The sequence below is a fragment of the Carettochelys insculpta genome, chromosome 29 (assembly GCF_033958435.1).
Source record: "Carettochelys insculpta isolate YL-2023 chromosome 29, ASM3395843v1, whole genome shotgun sequence".
Taxonomy (NCBI): Eukaryota; Metazoa; Chordata; order Testudines; family Carettochelyidae; genus Carettochelys; species Carettochelys insculpta.
This window is the reverse complement of record NC_134165.1, coordinates 4,551,894-4,575,078: the sequence shown is the minus strand read 5'-3', so window position 1 is coordinate 4,575,078 and position 23,185 is coordinate 4,551,894. Positions and strand designations below refer to the sequence as shown.

Genomic DNA, 23,185 nt, shown 5'->3' with positions numbered 1-23,185 from the left:
TTATACTCCAGAAGTGCAGCACACTTCTTTTCGATGACCGAAATCATCTCATTGGAGTTAGCTTCAAACCAGTCGTTTGTGTTTCCAGCTCTTCTTCCAAACACTGACAAGGCCGTATTGTAGGTAGGCTTCATACGTACTGAGGGTCAACCACATCATGGCAGATGTTCACCAAATCATGAATGGGAGCTTTGCACCAATGTTCTCCAACATATATTTCTACTATGGGGATCCCCTCACATAGACCTTTTCATGACCTACAAAGACAAAATATGTCACAATTACTGTTCCAGAGCAGAAGTGTGACTGGGCTTCTTGGGTGATGCCTTCCTCCTCAGCTGGAAGGGCCCCCTCCTATACACTTTTCCTCCCACAGTTCTCATACCAAGAGTCCTGGAGAAGGCCGATATGGAGGGAGCCAGACTAATCCTAACAGCTTCAGCATGAGTCCGCCAACATTGGTTCCTGTTTCTCCAATGGAGAAGGGCTTTCTCCAATGGATGTCACCATATTGTCCTTATCTGCTCCCCAACCTTCCAGGTCTTCTGACCCAGAACCGGGGATTGTTGCTGCATCCCCAGCCTCACACTCTCCACCTCCACCTCACAGCTAGGCTGATTTTTGGTTTGATAGCTCTAAACACCTTTGCTCTGAACAAGTCAAACAAATACTAATTCATAGCAGATGCCAGAACATGCATAATATTTACCTTGTGCAGTGGAATTGGTTCATAACTGGTGCTCCTCAAGGCACCTGGCTTTGCTTGAGGCTCCAATACACATGATCCTCAATTATTTAATGTATCTGAAACGAGGGATTTGCATTAGCATCACTAAAGATGCATCTGGCAGCAATGTCAGCCTTTAGACATACCATTGAGGGCACATCAGTGTTTGCCCATCCAATCACTAAATGCTTTTTCAAAGGTCTAGGCAGTCTCTACCCTCCTTGCCAGCCTATTTCCCCGTTTTGGAGCATGTATCTGGTCTTGGAAACATTGTCCAAACTACCTTTTGAGCCTCTAGCTACTACCTCATGTCAGCTGCTCTCTCTAAAGTCTGTTTTTCTCTTGGCTATAACTTCCACTTGCAGAGTCAGTGAGGTGGCGTCCCTGATGGCAGTTCCACCATATATCATTTTCAGGAAGGAAGGGGTAATGCTCAAGCTCCACCCAGCCTTTATACGAAAGGTCTCATCTGACTTCCATATCAATAAACTGATCATATTGCCCTTGTTTTACCCAAAACCACAAGCGTCGACTCATGAGACAAGACTACATTCTCTGGATGTATAAAGGGCTTTGACCTTTTATACTGAAAAAACTAAGCCTTTCTACAAAATGGATAGGTTATTAATATCAACCGTTGCCACTCCCAGGGCGAGGCTGTATCTTTACACAGACTTTCCAAATTCAATATTTCATGCATTACTAAATGCTACTCCCTGCATCACACACCACTACTGATGCAGCCGAGGGCTCACTCCACAAGGGGAATGACGCAACATCAATGGCATTCTTCAGAGATGTTCTGCTTAGAGACATCTGCTGTGCAGTGATGTGGTCATCCTATGACACCTTCATCAGATACTATGCCATCCATCACCACCTGACTGGGGATGCTCTGCTCGCAATAGCTTTTCTTTCTGTTGTAGATAAGCCTTAACTGTGGTACCCTTCTCCATGTTTTCTGTATACTGCTACTTAGTCACCTGATGTGGAGTACCCACAGGGGCCACTCGAAGAAGAAAGAGAAGTTACTCACCTGGGTGCAGTAACGATGGTTCTTTGAGATGTGCCCCATGGGTGCTCCACTATCCACTCTTCCTCCCTGCTCCAGAGATTTTTCTTTATTTTTTTCAGATTTCAGGGCAGATTCGAGTAACTAGTTTGAGCCAGACCATAGTTTGACCAGAACCATGCACATAATCAAAAGAGCATGAATGGAGCAGGACACTGGCTGCACATATGTGGTTCAGCTGGCTGCCATTGTAAAATCTCTGAGCTGTGGCACAGGACAAGCCAAGGCACAGGACAAGCCTAACACCTGATGTGGAGCACCCATGGGGACACTTCTCAAAGAACAATCATTGCTGCACTAAGGTGAGTAATTTCTCTTTCCTTTTGTCTTATTCACAATACTTTAGCTAACACATACCAAAACAATGGCATATGCTTTCTTTCTTTCTTTTTTTCTTTCTTTCTTTCAGTGGTGTCACATTTTCCATTCATATTTAGATTCTTTTCCACTATGACACCTATATTTGTTTTTACAGTACCCCATCCCAAGCAGGCTTTTCCCTGTTGGTATATGTGCAACTGATTGTACCTTGCTGAGTGGAGTACATTGCATTTGTTCTTACTGATTTTCATCCTATTTACTTAAGAGCATTTATCCAGTTTGTCCATGATTTTGAATTATAATCCCATCAACCAAAGCACATGCAATCTGTCCAGTGTTTTTCTTGTCTGCAGCTTTACACATGTACTCTCTATGCATTTCTAAATCATTGATGAAGATACTGAACAGAAACCAGACCCAGGACTGATCCCTGCAGCAAACCCTTCCATAAGCACTTCTCGCTTGACTGATAACTACGCTTTGGGAATGTTTTTCCAACCAGTTAGGCACCCTCACTTCATAGTTGTTCCATCAGATTGTTTATGAGAAGGTCACACAAGACAATACGAAAACCCTGAGTAAAGTCTACGGCTTTCCCTCTATCCACAAGGCTTGTTACCTCATCTAAAAAAGCTATCAGGTGGGTTTGACATGCTTTGTTCTTTTCAAATCCATGCTGACTTTTATTTAGCACCATATTATTTTCTATATGCTTGTAAATTAATTCCTTCATTATTTGCTCCATTATATTTTCTAGTATAGAAGTTAAGCTGAGGGCCTGTAATTCCTGAGATTGTCTTTATACAGTAGTCCCTCGAGTCCCATGCACCCTCGCATAACTCTCTGGCTGCTTTCTGGAAAAGCATCAGCAAAAGGGCTGAGCCTCGACGTACCCCAGTTGTTTTTAGAAACTCTTTCCTTTCTCTGCATGAACCTGTTGCTGTGGGAACAGCCCCATTGTACATGTGCTAGGCAAGTCTGACAGAAAAGTTTCTTCACACAACTACAGGTGACAGGATCAGGTCCCTGTATTAGTCAAACATCAATGTGAAGTATCGGAGGGGTAGCCATATTAGTCTGGATCTGTAACAGCAATGAAGGGTCCTGTGGCACCTTATAGACTAACAGAAAAGCTTTGAGCATGAGCTTTCGTGAACACAGTGAGTCTGTGCTCACGAAAGCTCATGCTCAAAACTTTTCTGCTAGTCTATAAGGTGCCACAGGACCCTTCGTTGCTGTTTCATCAACATGAGTCGCCCTCCAGTGCTGGCTAAACTCACCCTCTCTCCTGGTTCTCTCTGCAGGGAGAGCTGAGCAGTGGCAACAGCAGTTTTGGCTCTTTCTTTGATTCTACCGTAAGGATTTTGAGGTCTGTGTGCAAAGATGGGAGCTCAGCATTATCACTGGAGGTGAGAGGCTCTACCCCTTGACTTTGTCCTACCGGCTAGTGTCCCCACTCATGCATCTGATGAAGCGGGTCTTTGCCCACGAAAGCTTATGCTTCAAAATATCTGTTAGTCTATAAGGTGCCACAGGAGTTCTTGTTGCTCCTGACTAGTGCCCTTCTGAGCACCCCAGAGCTTTGTGTGCTGCTGGGGCAGTTTAGGGGTGAGAGACAAATGTTGATACTCTTCAGAAAATAAGTCTGTGTCCTTCACTACCAGAGGATAGGGGGCACACAGAAATTTTAATGCACGCGTGCTCCATAGTGGTAGGAGTGCGTGTGTGCATGCTTACTTGCTCTATAACAGGCATTGCAAGCTCAAAGCCTACCGAGAGCCTCACAAATGAAAACTGATAGCTTTCAGGGCCAACAAAGAGAAAGTATTTCTATCAGAAAGTAGTAATTATTTATTATTATAGATTATGTGTTAGGTACATTGTGTAATATTTTCAAGTCTTGTCTGACTATAATACAATTATTTTAACTGAAAATTTAATACTTAATATGAATTTTATTGTTTTATCATTTTATTAATAGTTAATCAAATTTAAGAAAAGACATTGCAAGCATAGAGGTAAGAAAGAGATGGAAAACACTGATGATAAAAGCAGACCAGGGAGAAGAGCCAAATCAGAAAAGCCAAAACATCTTGCAGAAAGAAGGGACAGACGGTTTTGCAGTGAACATGCAAAGCCAGGTGTCAGGATGCCTGAGTTCTATGGTTAGCTCTGCACTCCCTGTGCTGTCAGTGTCATCATATCTAAAAATGGGGGTAACCTCCCACACAGGAAAGTCATGAGTTACCAACATGATTGAATGAATGAATGAATGAATGGGCTTTGAGATTTGTGTCTGGAAGGAACAGCAGCAAGAGTTGATTTTAAGAAGCAGTATCTGAAGGGGATAGAGCTGTACTGACTGAGAGAATGATGATTAGGGTTGAGAGAAACTGATCACCACCAGCTTGCTGTTATGTTGTTAAGGGTGTACTTAAGTGAGAACATTTCCATTCTACAGGCTTTGCTTTGTCAGTTGTTATGACCAGGACTGAATGATGCTTTGGCTGATATTATGTATTTTCCTCTCACCTTTGCACAGGATGGGTGCCCAGTGAAACCCCTCCCTTAATAGGATTCACTCCTCCCTTCCCCACAGAAGTGCCCTGGAGCTCCTGGGCTGCAGGGGAAGGGTTTGGCCCCAGGCTGCTCTCAGGAAGAGCCCTTTCACTGTGTGTGTGTGTGTGTGTGTGTGTGTAAGAGAGAGAGAAGGGGGTGGGAGGGTGGTGGGAACAGGTGAGGCTCATCCTGCAGGAGAAAACACATACACCACTGCTTTTCATTGACTACCCCTGCCTGCTGTAAGATCAGCCGCCTGCCTGGGGAAAACGTGTGTGTGGAGGGGAGAGAGGCAGGCTGCTCTCTCGGAGCCTGATTCAAAACCTACTCTTTTCTGACCAGGCATGGAAAGAAAGACAGAGAAACCTGTGCACCAGGGCCATGGCAGGCAAGCGGGACTGGGAATGTGCTTGAACGAAAGGCAGCAGCGTGAGAAAATCACTGGCCAATCCCATCGAGCCCCTGAGCTCTTAGAAAACGCATGCTATCACAAGGCCCAAGGAGAAAGAGCACTCCTTCCTCCCCACCCCTGAGCCTGGGGCTAGCAGCAGGCAGAGCAAGCCCCCCACTTTTCTTGTGGCTTGGCTGAACAGGTTTTCTTCTTTGCAGCTTCTTTTTTGCACCTTCTTTCCTGGTAGTTTTTCCTGCTCAAACCTCTTTTTTCCCACTACCTCTTCTTTCTCCTACTATTCCCTTCTCTGTTTGCGGCTCTGAGAGCAGGGAGCAGGGCACATCATAAGCACCAGCAAGGACCTGCTTTTCCCCTGTGGAGCCAAATGACCATCTACTCCCTTTTCTACCCACCTCTCCCATGCAGCTCGCTCTCAGGGGGTTAGCCTTTCCCACCTCCACAGTGTTTGGGCTTCTTCCCTGCAAAATTACTCGCAACAGCCAGGTCCCCAGAGCACGCCGCATCATCTCTGGCACAAAACAGGCCAGTCGAACAAGGGGCTTACAGCCCCTGGCAGCAGTAAAAAGGGGGCTCAGCTGGTGGCTGCAGGGGCCGGGATAGGTGTTTGTTCCATCCCCTGCCTCCTTGGGCTGTTCATTTCTGACTTAGGCATATTAAAACCCCCATGAGCCAAAAGCCGAGGAAGCCTGTTTCTCCAACCGTGCACAGCAGGGGATCCTGGGCTGGCCACACTTCGATGTTTCATTAACATCCCATTGGGGGCTGCAAAGACAAGAGATAGGGCTGCATGTGGCCCCATAACAGGGTGTTTGACATGCCTGCTCTATAGTTATACATTGGTGTTAGTCCACCCACATCTACCTCTAGTGTTCAGAACTACTGTTGTGCGTCAAAGGCAGTATACGGCTAACACTTATTGGGGAGTCTCCTTCAGCTCATCTGTCAGTGAACGGGTTCTCAGGCACCAGGATCTGGGTTCAGTCCCTGCTCTGCTGTCAGTTCCTGAGTGGCTGCAGGGTGCAGTGTAGAGGTGATCTAGGCAGCAGTGGGCTTGTGACAAGGTTGTTCCCTGGCATCTGTAATGGAGGGATGGGCTGTGGGGCAAAGGATGAACAAAGGGTTCTTTCACAGCTGGCTTCAGGTTTGAGTGGGGCCCCAAGTCAGCTTCAGTTGATCTCCTTTGTAAAGGGCTCCCCCACCCCACCCATGTGCACAGCAACCCCCTGAGGTTGGAGAGGCTGTGCCATACAAAGTCCCCTGGAAACACAGAGGATGTGGCAGCTGAATCTTCAGACTTTGTACTCCCAGGGCCTCCCCTTTCCTCTCCTGTGCCTAGGAAGTGATTCACGCCTTGAACTCCAGCCTCAACAGGAGCTCTTACTGGGCCAATGGAGGCAAAGAGGAGGTTGCGGAGGCCGTGACGTTCCTGCTGCAGGTTGTGGAAGTAGCTGCGCTGGATGATGCGCTCCGGTCTCCAGGGAATATCACACAGAAAGCAGTGACACACTCTGTGGGTGAGAAGTGGTGTGGGGCTCTCGGCACCTGCTGGCAGCCGTGAGATCCGAGTTCTATATGGTGCCTCAAATCCACAGGAGGTTAGGAGCCAATATGGCTTTGTGCATGTGCTCTTGTGTTCACTACAGAGCCAGAACAGCCCTGCCCCAGGCCAGGGAACACAAACCAGCTCCACTGTGTGCTTGGGAGCAACAGCAGTGTCCGGAAAGGCTTTAAATGCAACATTTCGCATCCCCGGCTAAGGGCACCTCTGCTCATGCCCATTGTACCCCTCAGCTGAGGAGGCAGCTGCCCCAGGAAGACATAGGCAGGTGAAGAAAGGAGATGTGTTGGGGCTGGTAATCAATGTAACTCATGGGGGGGCTCCAACCATCTCCCTCCCCCATCGCTGAAGAGCCATGAACCCCATCAGCTTCCAAATGGAGTGAGGAGGGGGTGGAGCTGGGCCAGAATGTGCGGTTTCCCAGTGAAGTGGTTACACAGCGAGGGGCTCTGTTGTTCTCCCCCAACCCTCTGCAGCTATTGAGACACGGCTCATCACAAGGAACAACTGCAGGCCGGACAGTGAGCCCTTGAGGCTGAGCGCTTACGGGGAGAGCATGACTGTGCACTGTGATACAGTCCTCGGAGCAACCACACAAGGTACCATCCTGGGGGTGGAGACAGCCAGGCCCCAAACTATAGCACAGAGCGGCTCCCAGGCACTGAAACCCAAGGATTCCCCCAGTCCTCTTTCCCATCCCATGCGCCTCCCTGCCAGGGCCCTGGAGCTCTTCCTGCTGGCTGAACCTGCAGTTCTCAGCCTGTGGGCCATGGAGTGGACCTTTGCTCTGGGGCTTTCCACAGCCCAAGCCCCAAGCAATGAGAGGTTTTGAGTGGAGAGGGGAGATGTCTCATTGGAAGGTCTCTGTTATGAAGAGGGCCAGAGACTGGAAAGAGCTGGAATGCCCTATCTTATCTAGACCCCTAAATAGAGATGGGGGGGAATCCGGGTAACATGTATCCTGAGCTGCCATATTCAGGGTCCCGAGTCCTCCAGCCCCAGGGAAGCTCATCCCTGCCCAGCCCATCTGCAGCTGCTGCTGAGAAAAACTGTATCTTCAGCTCTGCTTCCTGTAGCTGGACACTTCCAGCCAGGGGTACTACTGGGTGCTCAGAGGGAGCAAGCAGCAAAGTCTAGTGATGAATTGTGGCAAGGAGTTCTGGGTTCCATTCCCAGCTCTGCGTCAGACTTCCTGTGACCCCTGGGCACCTGCCTGGCTTGTTCTTTGACAAAGCCTCTCCTTAATGAGGGATTGTCTCCTCTCTCAGCAGGGTTGGGGGCTGCTGCTTTTATTGCCTACTCCACCCTGCACTCCATCTTCACGGGCAATCTGCTGGCTACAGGGAAGCTGGAGAACACTCGTCTCAACTCAAGAGTGGTGAGCGGAGCCATTGGAGATGGGAGCCCCGTTAACCTCTCCACACCTGCAAACTTCACGCTGAGCCATGAACAGGTGCGTGGGAAAGCTTCCCTTCAGCACTCCATGTTTTGGGGCTCCAGGGAGGTGCAGGGCAGGCTGCATCTGCTGGGCATTTGCACCATGCTGCTTTTCTGCCTCCCGATGGCTCTGATAAGCAGAGACCTCCTTATGGCCGAGGCCATGGGGCTGTTCTACTGCAGGACGATAACTGGTCACATGACAATACATGGTTATGCAAAGCGTGCTGGGGTAACAGCTCCAGGTCGCTCACCTGGATTGTGGGCTTCAGAGCAGCAGCATGAAACATTTTGATACAGTAACAGAGTGTTCACATGCACATGCAGCACTGCCTTCTGCTGGATGCAGTCAGAACTGCTCAGCTACGTGTCATATGCCCAATAGTGCTAACCCTCAGCACGGATTTCCCTTTTGCTCCTGTACATAGCCTGTGCCTTTGGAGCATCAGAGTCTGGATTCTCTTTCGCCTGTCCCTGTAAGGGTGGCAGTGGGCCTGTGTGGGGAGAGCTGTGGAGCTGGAGGTGGCCTAGGGTGTGTTATAGAATCAGGATAATGGAAACGAGGGTCTTTGGTCCTGTGGGGACGTTTCTGTTGTGTTTCCAGCTCAAAAAGGAGGAGGAAAGGGCCATCTGCGTCTACTGGAATTTAGTGGACAAGAAAGGCAGCTGGTCTCCTGACGGCTGCGTCACCCTGTCCGTGAATGACACTTACACCACCTGCAGCTGCAACCATCTCTCCAGCTTCGCCATCCTAATGGTTCCCAGCGTAGTGACGGTATCTGGACCCTGAGCTCCGTACCCTGTCTAAACACAGGCAAAGCTCTCATAGGAGGGCTTGGAGGATTTGCTGGGGGAAAGGCTGCATTGGATGCTAGTGGCCTGGGCTGGATTAATGGTGATGCTCCCTTGCTATATTACAGGAGAGTTACCCACTGACCATCATCACCTACGTGGGCCTGGCCCTCTCCCTGCTGTGCCTCCTCCTCGCCATCCTCACCTTCCTCCTGTGCCGCTCCATCTGGAACATCAGCACCTCCATCCACCTGCAGCTCTGCCTCTGCCTCTTTCTGGGCAACCTCCTCTTCCTCATTGGGATGACCCAGACCGAGAGGAAGGTATGGACCAAATCTCCCCAGCTTGGTTCCTCTACTCACTACAGGGCCTTCGTGTGCAGCTTTGATCCCAGCAGTACCCCTGGGTTCTGGGCCATTCATGACACAGGCAGGACTCCTGGGGGGGATGTTTCCACTCCCTGTGAGGCCCCTGTATGCTAGGCACAGTGGCCTCAGACTCCATACCACCAGGAGTTCAGTCACTTCTATTACTGTCTCACAGACTCCATCTGTCTTGCTTCCTCACCTGTGTGATTTGCCCACAGTTTCTCTGCTCCTATCCTCCCTACTCTAACCACTAATCTCTGCTCCTCTCCTGCATCAGCAACATGCAGCCGAAGGAACCTGTAAACTGAGGAACCTGTGTTCTCTGGGCCATGGAGTGGAGAGCTGGAGAGCTGCATTAATAGCTGGAGAGCTGCATTAATAAGAATCCTGTTGTGACACCTCCCCCTCCCTGTCAGGTCTCTCCCATACCGAGCAGTTCCCATCCCAGCTGCAGTGCCCCTGAGCTGTCTGTCTCCCCCAGGTGGCCTGTAAGGTCATTGCTGGCCTCCTGCACTTCATCTTCCTGGCCTGCTTCACCTGGATGTTCCTGGAGGGGCTGCACCTCTTCCTCACCGTCAGGAACCTGAAGGTGGTGAATTACACCAGCGCCAGCCGGTTCAAGAAGAGATACATGTACCCGTTTGGCTACGGATTCCCAGCCCTGATAGTGGCTATTTCTGCAGCAATCAAGCCAGGTGGCTACGGAACTTCCCAACAGTAAGTGCAGCGTCCATCCATGGGCGGAGTCAATCGAAGAGACAGGAGAGAACTGGGTGGTGGGAAGCTGCAGAGGCTGAGGTGGCTGGTGGGGTGGAGGGTGTGGGGAAGGGCTGTTTGCTTGCTGCCTAGGGAATCAGCCTTGTTACCAGCAGGCTCAGAGCCATCTCAAGTTGCGAATCAACCGGCCTGCAACGCCCTGTCACTCTTGTGTGGTGATGGGAAGCAGGAGAGGCTCAGGCGGCTGTGGGAGCTCTTTGCTGGCTGCCCATAGAATTGGCCATGTCACCATCTGGCTCAGATCCATCTCTCTTTTGAGAGCCAACTGACCTGTAACACTGTCTTGCTCCCCCGGAACTGTCCCCACGTTCTCATGTCAGGGTAATGCGCTTCTTCTTCCTCCCTACCTCTAGCTGCTGGCTCAGCTTGGACCAAGGCTTTCACTGGAGCTTCCTGGGGCCAGTCTGTGCTATAATCCTGGTGGGTGCCTCACAGAACCACAGGGCCCCTTCTCGTCTCCCCTTGGTGACTCCACTCAGTTCAAGGCAGTGGGTGGAGAACATGGCCCGCAAACCACAAGGAAAGACCCAGTGAGATTCCACCTGGCTCATCCACTTTGGCCACTTCCAAGATTTGCCCCTGTGCTGTGCCCCCTTGGCCTTTTCTCTGGGAGCGGTGCCCAAGTAGTCAGTAGGAGTTTTGCCAAGGGAAGACAGTTTGCTCCAGGCTAGTTAAGGACCTATGCAGCAAGGAGAGAAGTGGGTTATACTACACAGTCATTTTTGTAGGGGTGGGGAACAGATGTAGGTGAAGAGGGAGTTCCTTGCACGCTGAAAATGGCAGAAAATATTCTAGAGGCAGGACATGGAATCTCTCACTTACACCAGTCTAAACTCTGTTTATTCCACTGGAGCGGCTCCATATTTAACTGTGAAGAATCTGGCTTCTGTGATCCCATTGCTCTGTCTCGGGGCCAGGAGCTGCCAGGAGATGTTACAGGACAGGGAATGACTCCCATGGGACATGAGCTGTCTCCAGTTCTGCTGCATTTGGCTCAGTCTCCTGGGATCATTCTCAGCCTCAGCTGGAGTCATGAGCCCCATATGGGACGTGTCCCAGGAAATATTTCCTGCTGTCCCCGCAGATAAATGTGATCTTCTTTGCCCTGACCCTGTGGATGCTGAAAGACCGACTCTCCTCCCTCAACACAGATGTGTCCACCCTTAGAGACCACAGGTGAGATGACAACAGCATCATTGTGGAGGGTCATGTGCCTTGGTTTGGACAGTCCTTGCATGGGGAGAGCAAGAGGAACTGCAGGAGAAGGACAGTGTGCCTAGGATCCATGGAAATAAGTTCCAACTGTGTTTTGCATTGAGAGTAACCTTGTCCCAGACAGGAAAGCAGGGGCTGGTAGTCCCTTCTCACCCTGGTCAGCCCTTCTTGACCCAGTTGCTCTTCGTAGTATTATTGTAACAGGTTCTCTCTATCTGGCTTTATCCAGGCTACTGACCTTTAAAGCCATTGCCCAGGTCTTCATTCTGGGCTGTACGTGGAGCCTTGGTCTCCTGCAGTTTGGCCCAGCAGCCAAGGTCATGGCGTATTTATTCACCATCATCAACTTGCTGCAGGGACCCTTCATCTTCCTGGTGCACTGTCTGCTCAATCGCCAGGTAATGCCCCTGGCATCTCGATGTCCATCCAGCACCTTCACTGCCTCGTGGTAGCCACCTGATCTTCTCAGAATTTGTTACTTGGTGCAGTGACTGTGTTCTTCACTCCTCAGGTGAGAGAGGAGTACAGGAGGTGGTTCAGCAGAATCCAAACATCCAGCATGAGATCTGAGTCGTACGACGTATCCATGTCAACTGTCCACACCAGCAGCTCCAAGGCGGTAAGAGATCATCTGCTGTGTTTCAACAGCAGCCTCTGAAACAGTCATCTCTAGCTTTTCTGCAGTGGTGGTTGGCTCTCGGAGAGACCCATGGTTTGTTGTAAGCCTGCTGGGAACACCACTGCAAGTGAGAGTCTGTCACTGTCAAAGGGCATCGTACATCTTTGGCACCAGAACAGAATGGTCTTTGTCCTGGCACCTCCATGTCCCTTTCTCTGGAAAGCTCCAGGGGTCACTGACTGTGGGTAGGCAGGCGCTGGCTTCTGCTATGTAATGGTCTGACTATATCCGATTGTCCCCTGGCACTGACACCTTGTCAGTGCAGATGGCCTGTCCCCAGTGAGCAGTGAGCACTGTGAAGAATTTCCCTTGGCTCAGAATCCAGGGCTTCCCTGAGACAACCCAGCAATCTGCCCATAATACTGTCAGTGGCTTTGGAAACAATCACCATTTTTCTGTTTTTCTTGCCAGATGTAATTCTGCTGCCATATGGGGTGAGCAGCAGCTAGGGCCGTGTTCAGTACTTAGGAGTTCCAATGCAAACAGAAAGTGGCTGGAGCTGTCACTCTGTCATCTGGGAATACATAAGACCAATATGTCCCCCCTCGCAAGCACCATCTCTGTTTTTAACAAAGAACTTTATTAAAATGCGAAGAGAACTTGTCTTTCATCTGGGAAACCTCACACCATAGGCGCCAGCTCTGTGGGAGCTCCAGGGCTGGACCATCCAGTGAAACGTTGAGTATCTGCCATCCACCCTGCATCAATGCGTCCCGTCTGCTTGCCTGACCCATGGATCGGCATCCTTTGCCCTGCACCACCGGGAGTGGGCAGGGGAGCTGGCGTAAAGAAATGTCTCTGCTGCTGCTGCCACCACAGCCTATGCAGCTGAGGTCTGGTCTGCACTGCAGGGCTTGATCCGTGTAACCACATTGGTCAGGGGAGCAAGAATCTACAGTCCTATGCAATGGGGTGATACAACCTAACCTGTGTACCTAATGCTGCGATATTGTCATGGGTATTTTTAATAACAGGCAGGGAGACGTCACAGGCAATAAATAAAAATTCGTGACCCTTGACCTTGTCCATGACTGATATCATACAGGCCCCTGATTAAATTTTAGTGAGCGCCTTTGCTGGAGGGTCCAGTGCTGGGGGCGGTTTAGGACGGCATTGCTGAGAGAGTCTAGGGGCGGAGGCTTGAGGGGCTGCTGCTGGAGAAAGTGGGGCATATGCTGCAGTGGGCAGCAGGAACAGTGGAAACATCCTGGGACTGTTGTTGTGTACTGCACTGTAACAGCTGCTCTAGCTGCCACTGCCACTGGGACCGCTGGTCAGGTTGTTCTTGGGGCCAGGTGCACCCTGGACCAGCAACACTGCCACTGCTCAGTGGTTTCTGACACCAGTCACATCCCCTTTGGCTTACGCAGTCCTTGGAGCCAGGCACCTGCTGTCACCCAGCAGTGGCCAGTGCAGCTTGCTCCAGGGCTGGCTTCAGCAGTGGTCCATGCAACTGGTTATGGGCCATCCAAGTGGCTGGCTGTGGGACCAATGAGCTTTGGGGTCATTCCAACAGGGGCTAGTTTGGCTGTCCTTGGGGCCACCTGAGCACTGGGGGAGGGTGGGGAGTGTTAAGCCTGATCCCTCCTCTGACACTTTTGAGAGCAGAAAGGGCAGACCTGCAAGAGATCTTAAAAATACCTTGCCTCTCGAGTTTTCACCTTAAAAGCTTCCCAAGATCACAGATTCCCTGACCCTGCGAGATAGCTTCAATCACCCAGGTGATAAAACCCATCTTGAAAACACAGGAAGACACACTTGGGATGTCTCCCTGTGACATAACCCCAGGCTCTTAGCCCTCCTTTAGGAGAGAGCTAGAAAACAAAGAGGAAGAAATTAAGCTGCAACCTGATAGCTGACTTTTCAGTCTTAGGCAGTGGTCTGCAAACAAAATAGCAAGAAAAGCCATTTTTTCAAATTCGGTTACAAAATCAACACTTCAAGAGCTGCAGTGTGGGAATGTGAGACAGTCCTTCATAAATAACATCAAACTGTACTTTTTGTAACCCCTATTTTAAGAACAGTGCGCACACAATGATTTGTACTAGTGTAGCCAGACAGAGCTCTCCCCCCACTTTTGCTATACTCCATTTCTGCTTCTCGAAGGTGCTTTAGGCATGAAAGGGTTAAAAGGAACGGCCCTGTCATGGAACGCCCGAGAGCGAGAGCGCAGATGCGCTTATCTCTTAGCACAAGTCTTTGCTGCTCCGGAGCAAGAGTCAGACTGACCCTGACTGGGCCAAAAACCCAGACAACAAAGAACAACAGAGTCACAAATCGCCAGGGCCTCGGGCTGCCCTTGACTGGTACTGGTGATACCGGTGATTAATACGCCCACCTGGTCCCAGACGAGGAATCTCTGGCCCATTAAGAAAATATGCCCCTAAATTGTTAAATTGTCTCTACCTCTCAGGTATGAAGTAAGCCCTTGAACTCCCTGTGACAACCAGCATCAGTTTAATTCATTTGGCACCCTTTTTGATAGGGAAAAAGCATGCGTGACCCCAGAGCTATAAGAGGAGGGTCTGGCAGACCCACCTCTTTGAGCTCTAATCACCTTCACCTGCCAGACAGGAAAGTGATTGTTCTCCCGAGGTCCCCGGGGACGCCCGACTCCTCGAGAAAAAGGAAAAAGGACTTTTTCCCAAGGGATTGAGAGAACCTGGCCATGCCAGATTGGTAACGCAGGGGTGAGAATAAGACCTGCTAGGTATTTTACTTTTCATTTTTTTTTTTCTTGCATTTAACAAGTATAGATCTATGAATTACAGTGTATGCTAGCTATTTGTAATCAAAGTATAAACCTTGTAACAATTGTAACCGGATTGGCCCAGCCTCACCCGTACTCATGTTATCAGGAACCTTACAAAATGGAGTTTGTCCTTACAAAATGGAGTCTTACAGAAACCGTTCTATAACATAACGTTCCATTTACAAAATTCCCCAGAAGAGAGGCAAGCCAGCCTGTGGAAGTCAGGGAGAACTGGGAAGTGAATGGATTATGAATAAAGGCGCAAAGGGTAAATTATTTTTCCATAGTCATTTAGGAAGTTTGTGGCAGAACCAGGAATCAAACCAGATCATCTGAGTCCTAGTCCAGTGCTTTACTAGCAGAACCCTCTCTCTCCTTATCATAAGGATAAAATAAAATACAGGTAGAATTTTCTTAAGCTCTTTGGTGATTTAAGGCCACAAGCCTTACAATGGACAGCCAAGGAGACTTGGGCTACGTCTACACGTGCACGCTACATCGAAATAGCTAATTTCGATGTAGTGACATCGAAATAGGCTATTTCGATGAATAGCGTCTACACGTCCTCCAGGGCCGGCAACGTCGATGTTCAACTTCGACGTTGCGCAGCCCAACATCAAAATAGGCTCAGCGAGGGAACGTCTACACACCAAAGTAGCACACATCGAAATAGGGATGCCAGGCACAGCTGCAGACAGGGTCACAGGGCGGACTAGCGCTTCCGGGGCAACAGCTAGCCGCTCCCTTAAAGGGCCCCTCCCAGACACACTCAGCCTGCACAGCACGCGGTCTGAGGAGCCATAGGCACACAGACCCCGGGCGCCGCAGTCATGGACCCCCAGCAGCAGCAGCAGCAGCAGCAGCCAGAGGTCCACCCAGCCCTCAAGCCCTGCTTCTTGCCATGCGGGAGGCAGCTGAGCACCTCCTTGCTACACCGGAGGAGGAGCTGCCCCCAGGGCAGCAGGGCTCAACCCCTAACCCTGCAGCACCTCGCCCCCCCCCGCCTCACACGCCGGCGGCTGTGGAGCTACCCCACCAGCACCGACTGGTGGGAGCGGCTGGTGCTTGGGGAGTGGGACGACGACCACTGGCTCAGGAACTTCAGGATGAGCCGGCAGACATTTATGGAGCTGTGCCAGTGGCTCACCCCCGCACTCAGGCACCAGGACACTGCCATGCAGTGTGCCCTCCCAGTGCAGAAACGGGTCGGCATCACTGTCTGGAAGCTGGCCACTCCGGACAGCTACCGATCCATGGGGCAGCAGTTTGGTGTCGGCAAGGCCACTGTCGGGGCTGTCCTCATGGAGGTAAGGGAACCCACGGGGGGGAGGGCAGGGCAGGGGAGGGGGGCCCGGGCAGAGGAGGGCAGGGCAGGGCAGGGCCATGCACACCCTGCTCACCCCTCATTGGTGCTGTCCCATGTGCTTTCTCTGCAGGTCGTGCGTGTCATCAATGCCATGCTCCTGCACAGGCTCGTGAGGCTGGGGGACCCAGATGCCACCATCGCGGCCTTTGCCACCCTGGGCTTCCCCAACCGCTTCGGGGCTCTGGATGGGACTCACATCCCCATCCGCGCCCCACATCACAGTGGAGGACGATACCTGGATCGCAAGGGCTACCATTCTGTCGTCCTCCAGGCCTTGGTGGACAGCCGGGGACGTTTCCAGGACATTTATGTGGGCTGGCCTGGCAGCACCCACAACACCCGGGTTTTCCGGAACTTGGGCCTGTGCCGCCGGCTGGAGGCGGGGACCTACATCCCCCAGCGGGAGATCCCTCTGGGGGACACCACCATGCCCTTCTGTGTCATCACAGATGCGGCATACCCGCTCCGGCCGTGGCTCATGCACCCCTACACGGGCCATCTCTCCGCTAGCCAGGAGCGCTTCAACGAGCGCCTGAACCAAGCGCGCCAGGTGGTGGAGCGCTCATTTGGCCGCCTGAAGGGACGCTGGAGATGTCTCCTGACCCGCCTGGATGCGGGCCCCCACAACAGTGGGTGCCTGCTGCGCCCTGCACAATTTGGTGGAGAGCAAGGGGGACCCCTTTTTCCAGGGCTGGGCTGCGGAGGCTGGCAGGGCAGACGTCCAGCCACCTGCTGCCCCCAGTCGGCAGGTGGACCCCGAAGGGACCCGGGTCCAGGAGGCCCTGTGGGCCCACTTCAATGATGAGGCCGCGGGGTGAACTCTGCCCAGGCCCCCCACTGCCCGCCCCTTCCTCCACCACACTCCTGCCCCAACGCCCACACCATGGAGCACCCCACCGCCCCCGCCTCCCACTTTTCCTGGACAAATGACAGGACGCACTTGTGGCTGAACTCAAACTGGTTTTTCTTGGAGAACTTTTTTTTTTAACTGTAAATATATAACACAAGAACAAACTATATACAACATGTAGAAACAAACTAATATGTACAAAAATAAAACAATACTACCAAACAAGTGCCCTCAATAATAAAAAGAAAACCAGGAAGGATAAAGGGGAGAACTATTTACATGGGGGAGACGGGGCAAACGGGGGGCAACAGATAATAACTTTAAACTATATACAAAGGGAGGGCCACGTCCCGGGCCCCTCGCCCCTATAGCCCGGCACTGGGCGTGGCCGGCCGGGAGCCCCGCCGTGGTCGCAGCCCTGTCCGGGGCTGGCTGGGGGCGGGCCGGACCAGAAGATAGGATGCCCGGCGAGTCTCAGGTGGCTCCAGGGGTCCCTCGGCGCTCCGGCCCTCGGCGGTGGGTGGCGGAGCGACGGCGGACGGGACGGCGACGGGCGGAGCAGCTGGTGGTGGGGCTGGTGGAGCAGGCAGGGCGGGCGCTGCGGCAGCCGGCGCGGCATGGGGGGCCAGGTAGTCCACCAGCCGGTTAAAAGTCTCCATGTAGGCCCCCCATGCCTCCTGGCGCCAGGCCAGCGCCCGCTCCTGCAGCTGCAGCTGCTGCTCCGTGAACTCCAGCTGCCGTCGGTGGATGGCCAGCAGCTGGGGGTCTGTCGCCGTCGGGTGGTGGTGGTGCGGGGTCCGCCGTCTAGCCCGCCGCGGGGCCGGTTGGTCCTCGGCCGAGGGGCTGCCCTGGAGTGATGGTCCCGGAGGGCTCTCCGGGACGACTGATGCCTCGCCGGCGCTCTCTTCCGGTCCTTGTGATGGTGCAGGTGCGGGACACAGGAGAGGAGGGGGGGAAGAAGAATGGAGACAGGCGTTAGTGTGGGCCCCGAGCCGTGGCCTTTGTCCCCCCAGCCCTGTGCTGCAGGTTCCCCATCCCCGTCCCCGGGAGATGCTGCTGTGATGGATGGGGTTCAGGGGTCCCCTTGCCCTGCACCCCGTCCCCTGGTGGGAGCGACTCTCACTTCACCCCGCAGGGTCTGACAGCAGGAGAGGTTTCTTAGGCCACAGATGCCCAGTTTCTCCCAGGAGTGACAGCACCAGCTGTCGGAAGAGACAGTCCTTCCAACCTGTCGTGGGGAGAAGACCCCAAGGGGGAGCCCCTCTGGGATGCAGCTTTCCCCCTCCTCAGGCTGGCTGCCTACCAGCTCTCCCTTCCCCTAGCCTCTACCTGTGGCCCCCGCCCTCCCCCGCCAATTCCAAGCCAGCTCGGCTCCTCCCTCCTGTTTGTTCAGGGCAGAGGTGTCACCTGCCAGCTGTAGCCCCAGGATCCTCCTTTGCCCCTGGGAGCTATTCGGCTCTTGCTGCTGATATGTAGCCTGAGTCTCCCTTTTGCACTCCCCCCACTCCATCACATGCTGCTGCTGCGGGGTGTCCCACCCCCTCCTCCCGGGGGCCCCTCGAGGTTCCGCTCCCCCCTGGCCCGGGGATGGGGCATGGCACTGTCGTGCGGGGTGGGGGGGCAGGGGCTGACGGCTGCAGTGCTATGAGGGCCATGGCCCTGCTGTCCTTGGGGCCATGGCCATGTGAGCATGTGGGGGGCCCTGGACACATCTCTGTTACCCCCGCCCCTCAAGCCCAGGGGTGTACACCAGAGGGGGGTACCTACCTGTCGGTCCGCTCCCACGGTCCGGAGATCCCCGGGGGGCGGAGGCCCTGCTGCTGCTCCGGGATGGCAGGAGGAGGATCTGCAGCCCGGATTCTGCAGAGGAGGAGCCCCCCTCCTCCTCCTCCTCCTCCTCCTGCCGCGATGTCCCGGGGATGGCCTCCGGGCGGGGCCCCCGGGGTGCGGGGCTTGCCTCCGGGGCGGACTCCGGCTGCAGGGCCTGCTGGGGCTCGTCGGCCGAGATGTCAAGGGTGGCCGGAGGGGAGGAGGTGTGCCGGGGGCCCAGGATGTCCCTGAGCTCCCTGTAAAAGGGGCAAGTGACGGGGGCAGCCCCAGATCGGCCGGCCGCATCCCGGGCCTGAGAGTAACCCTGCCGCAGCTCCTTCACCTTACTCCTGATGTGATCAGGAGTGCAGGCAGGGTGACCCCGGGCAGCCAGGCCATCGGCCAGCTGAGCGAACACATCCGCTTTCCGCCTCTTGCTCCCCATTACCTGGAGCACCTCCTCCTTGCTCCAGAGCCCCAGCAGGTCCCGCAGCTCGGCCTCCGTCCAGGAGGGGCCCCGCTGCCGCTTGCCAGCCTGGCTGCCCGACTGGCTGGGCTGGCTGCCCTGGCTCCCCTTGGGGGGGTCCCCTGGGGGCGCTGGGGGCGCTGCTGGGCAGCCATCGCAGCTGGGTGGGTGGCTGAGGGACGTGCAGGCTGGCCGCGTGTGTGGGCTGCCGCCTGCACAATCCCTCAGCTTCCTGCACAGGAAGGGAGGGGGAGGGGACCTTTAAGGGGCCGCTCCACGTGGCCACCATTGAGCTGAGGGGCTGGAGAGAGCGTCTCTCAACCCCTCAGCTGATGGCCGCCATGGAGGACCCGGCAATTTCGACGTTGCGGGACGCGCAACGACTACACGGTCCCTACTTCGACGTTGAACGTCGAAGTAGGGCGCTATTCCGATCCCCTCATGGGGTTAGCGACTTCAACGTCTCGCCGCCTAACATCGAAGTTAACTTCGAAATAGCGCCCGGCTCGTGTAGCCACGACGGGCGCTATTTTGAAGTTTGTGCCGCTACTTCGAAGTAGCGTGCACGTGTAGACACGGCTTTGGATTCCAAAACGTCATCCTACCTAGCTCCAGTAATGTCAACAAGATCCAGTTCCTCCTTTGCTCCCTAGGCTCCTGGCACTAGTCTAGAGGCAAGTCACCCATTCCTGCTGTTCATGTCCTTCATATGCCCTTTGTTCTCAGCATCTTGAGTTTGTGCTGGGCTCGTATCATCCTTCTTTTTACCCTCTCTATCATCTAGTGGTGTAGCCCTGTAAAAGGACACTGAGGGCACATCCATACGCAGGCGGAAGATCAATCCTGTTGACCTTCCAGGGTGCTGTTTTGCACATGCGTGAAACATTGTGTTCCACTGTCAGCCTTGACCCCAGAACTCATTGCAAGCCACAAGGATTAAGGAAGGTAAATGAAAGGAACACTCCCATCGACCTTCTGCTGTGAACACAGTCACCAAAGCCGACAGCTGAAAAGTCAATTTTATGTAAATAATTGGTATACCTAAAATCGTGTATCAGCCATCAAGCTTCCGTGTAAGTATGGATGCAGCCTAACCTCCTGAGCCTCTCTGAGCAGTGGGGTCTAGTCCCGGAGTCCTTTTTCATGCTCTTAATGCCCTCTGCAGGCTGCTGACTGTCTTTGGCTGATCTTCAGTGGCTTGGTGCTCCAGCCACGTCAGGCAGTCCAAATAAACCCCTTCTGGGCAATTCACAAGCCCAATCAATAACCATCTCTTTGCCCTTGCTATGGTCTTCAGCCCACCTCTGGGCTCTTTAAATTCAGCCCTTTGTGTGAAGTCCCAAATAACCCCAATTTCTTTCTTGGGGTTTATGCCGCTTCATACATAGCCAGCAGGGGAATCTGGACCCACCCACTGATTCAGGATCCAATACAGGGACTCTATGCACAACAGCCACACATTGCACTTTTGCTGCTACAGCTGCTTTCCCTGGACCTCTCACTGCTGGGCCCTTTTCTCTCCCATCCTCTCTCAGTTCCAGCCTCATCATGTTCTGTGCTCTCTGGTAAGGTCAGTCAGCCATGGAATGTCTGATTATCAAGCTCCTTTAGGTAGAGAGGAATCCCCTACTACACTCCTCTGGTCCCAGCCCAGAACTGAACCACTGAACCCAGGAACTCCTTTTATATGGGCCTGTAGGTCCCTGACTGGCTGTTGCACACCCATCTAGCCCTTGGAGGAACAGGGCTGTGTGGTTTCCAAAATGGCTGCTCCAGAGACACTTATCTAGGCAAGCTTGGAGAACTCAGCTTCACTCATCTTCTCCTCTCAGCCTGCATCTTCTTGGGATGTATGAGAACAATAGTGCCCCTAACAGGGAGCCACAGAGGCCAAATTCATCGTGTCACAACCTGTCTTTTGTCTACTGCAGTCAGGCTGTCCCTGAGGAGACTTGTTCCCTTTTTCTGATGTGCTGGCCTTCTATACAATAAAACCACCTCATCCTGCAGAAGGTGAACCAATGTGCCACAAGACCAAAACCTTCCACCGCTTACCTATCCAGCAGTTCACTTCCATCATCTGTTCTGTTTTCTTTTCCTCATGAGACATCCTGTGACACAAATGCTGATATGAACCAGCACCAATGGATCCTCAAAGAATCCATTTAAAGCACTTGAAACAGGGAAAAGTGATCAAGAGTAATCAACATTGATTCACCAAGGGCATGTCATGCCTGACCAATCTGATTAGCTTCTCTGATGAGGTAACTGGCTCTGTGGACCTGGGGAAGTCAATGGATGTGATATACCTTGACTTTAGCAAAGCTTTTAGTACAATCTCTCACAATATTCTTGCCTGCTTGTTAAGGAAGTATAGACTGGATAAATGGACTGTAATGTGGATAAAAGGCTGGCTAGATGATTGGACCCAACGGGTAGCGACCAACAGCTCTGTGTCAGGATGGTGGTCAGTTTCAAGTGGAGTGCCCCAAGGATTGGTTCTAGGGCCAGTATTGTTCAACATCTTTTTAGTGACCTGGACGAGGGAATGGATTGTACCCTCAGCAAATTTGCAGGGGGACGAGTAGATACACTGGAGAATAGGGAGAGGGTCCAGAGTGACCTATGTAAACTGGAAGATTGGACCAAAAGAAATCTGATGAGGGTCAAGAAAAACAAGTGTAGAGTCCTGCACTTAGGACAGAAGAATCCCAAGTATTGTTATAGGCTGGGGACTGACTGGCTAAGTATCAGTGCAGCAGAAAAGGACCTGGAGACTACAGTAAACGAGAAGCTGAATATGAGTCAACATTGTGCCCTTGCAGCCAAGATGGCTAATTTCATTATGGGGTGCATCAGGACAAGCATTTCCAGCAGATATAGAGGAGTTATTATTCCTCTCTATTTGGCACTAGCAAGTCTCATCTGGAGTATTGTGTCCGGTTCTGGGCCCCCCAAATACAAAAAGGATGTGGATGCATTGGAGCAGGTCCTACAGAGGGCAATGAAAATGATTAGGGCACTGGAGCACATGAACTGAGGACAGGATGAGGGATTTGGGCCTATTTAGTTTGCAGAAGGTAAGAGTGAGGGGCAATTTGATAGCAGCCTTCATCTTCCTGAATGGGTGCTCTAAAGAGGTTGGAGAGAGGCTGTCCTCAGTAATGACACATGGCGGAAAGAGGAGAAATGGTCTCAAGTTACAGAGGGAGAGTTGTAGTTTGGATATTAGAAAAAAAGTACTTCACCAGAAGGGTGGTGAAGCACTGGAATGTGTTATCTAGAGAGGTGGTGGACTCTTTATTCTTCGAGTTTTTAAGTCCTGGCTTGAAAAAGTTCTGGCTGGAATGATTTAATTAGGGTTGATCCTGCTTTGGGTAGGGGGCTCGACTCTAATACCTCCTGAGGTCCCTTCTAGCCCTAGGATTCTATGATCCTTGCCTTTCCACTTCCTTAGACTGTGGGAATGTGCTGATCAAGAAATGCACGAGAAGAAAATGAGGCAAAGTGGATATCCTGTGTCTTGGCTTTGGGAAAGCAGTGCTCTGTTCTGTTATCCAGCCCTTACAGGACATCTTTCAGTTCTTGAAAGAGGAATCTACAGGAAGGATCATCTGTCTTCTTTAGACATTTGAAGAACTCTTTTCAAGCAGGCTTGGTTTTCTTGCAAGTTTGTCCAAGCTAAGGTTGACACTCACTTGCTCCTGGAATACCAGAAATCCTGGCACTTCTGGGAATGGCATATCCCCCCACTCCTTTAACCTGAATGACTATGGCCTTGCCAGCATGTCCTCATCTGTCTAATGTGGGCAAGGTCACACCGCACAGGAGATGACGTTTTTGAACCTGACCTTGGGTGTAGGAGGTGTACGAAGTCCTCGTTTTTGGTGAGGCAGAACACTCCACTGTTCAAAGTGCTTTTCAAACACTTTCAGCAAATCTTTCCAGTCTTCAGGACCTGCTGGATCTTGAAAAGTATCTTCCAAAGTTTACATATTTCTGATCTGCTACTTCATGCATCCAGT

At 52.3% G+C, this 23,185-nt stretch overlaps 1 protein-coding gene across 1 annotated transcript in view; it reads left to right on the top strand.

Annotated features, from left to right (window-relative positions):
* LOC142003401 (adhesion G protein-coupled receptor E3-like) overlaps positions 1-12,914 on the top strand; it is a 51,233-nt gene extending 38,319 nt beyond the window's left edge. The window contains exons 8-19 of the mRNA XM_074980324.1: positions 3,425-3,529; positions 6,428-6,605; positions 7,126-7,248; positions 7,918-8,102; positions 8,691-8,861; positions 9,007-9,201; positions 9,728-9,963; positions 10,377-10,443; positions 11,108-11,199; positions 11,468-11,636; positions 11,750-11,857; positions 12,329-12,914. Coding sequence (XP_074836425.1) covers positions 3,425-3,529; positions 6,428-6,605; positions 7,126-7,248; positions 7,918-8,102; positions 8,691-8,861; positions 9,007-9,201; positions 9,728-9,963; positions 10,377-10,443; positions 11,108-11,199; positions 11,468-11,636; positions 11,750-11,857; positions 12,329-12,334 — 1,635 coding nt within the window. The 3' untranslated portion in view covers positions 12,335-12,914. The remainder of the gene's footprint in view (positions 1-3,424; positions 3,530-6,427; positions 6,606-7,125; positions 7,249-7,917; positions 8,103-8,690; positions 8,862-9,006; positions 9,202-9,727; positions 9,964-10,376; positions 10,444-11,107; positions 11,200-11,467; positions 11,637-11,749; positions 11,858-12,328) is intronic.
* The last annotated feature ends 10,271 nt before the right edge of the window (positions 12,915-23,185 follow it).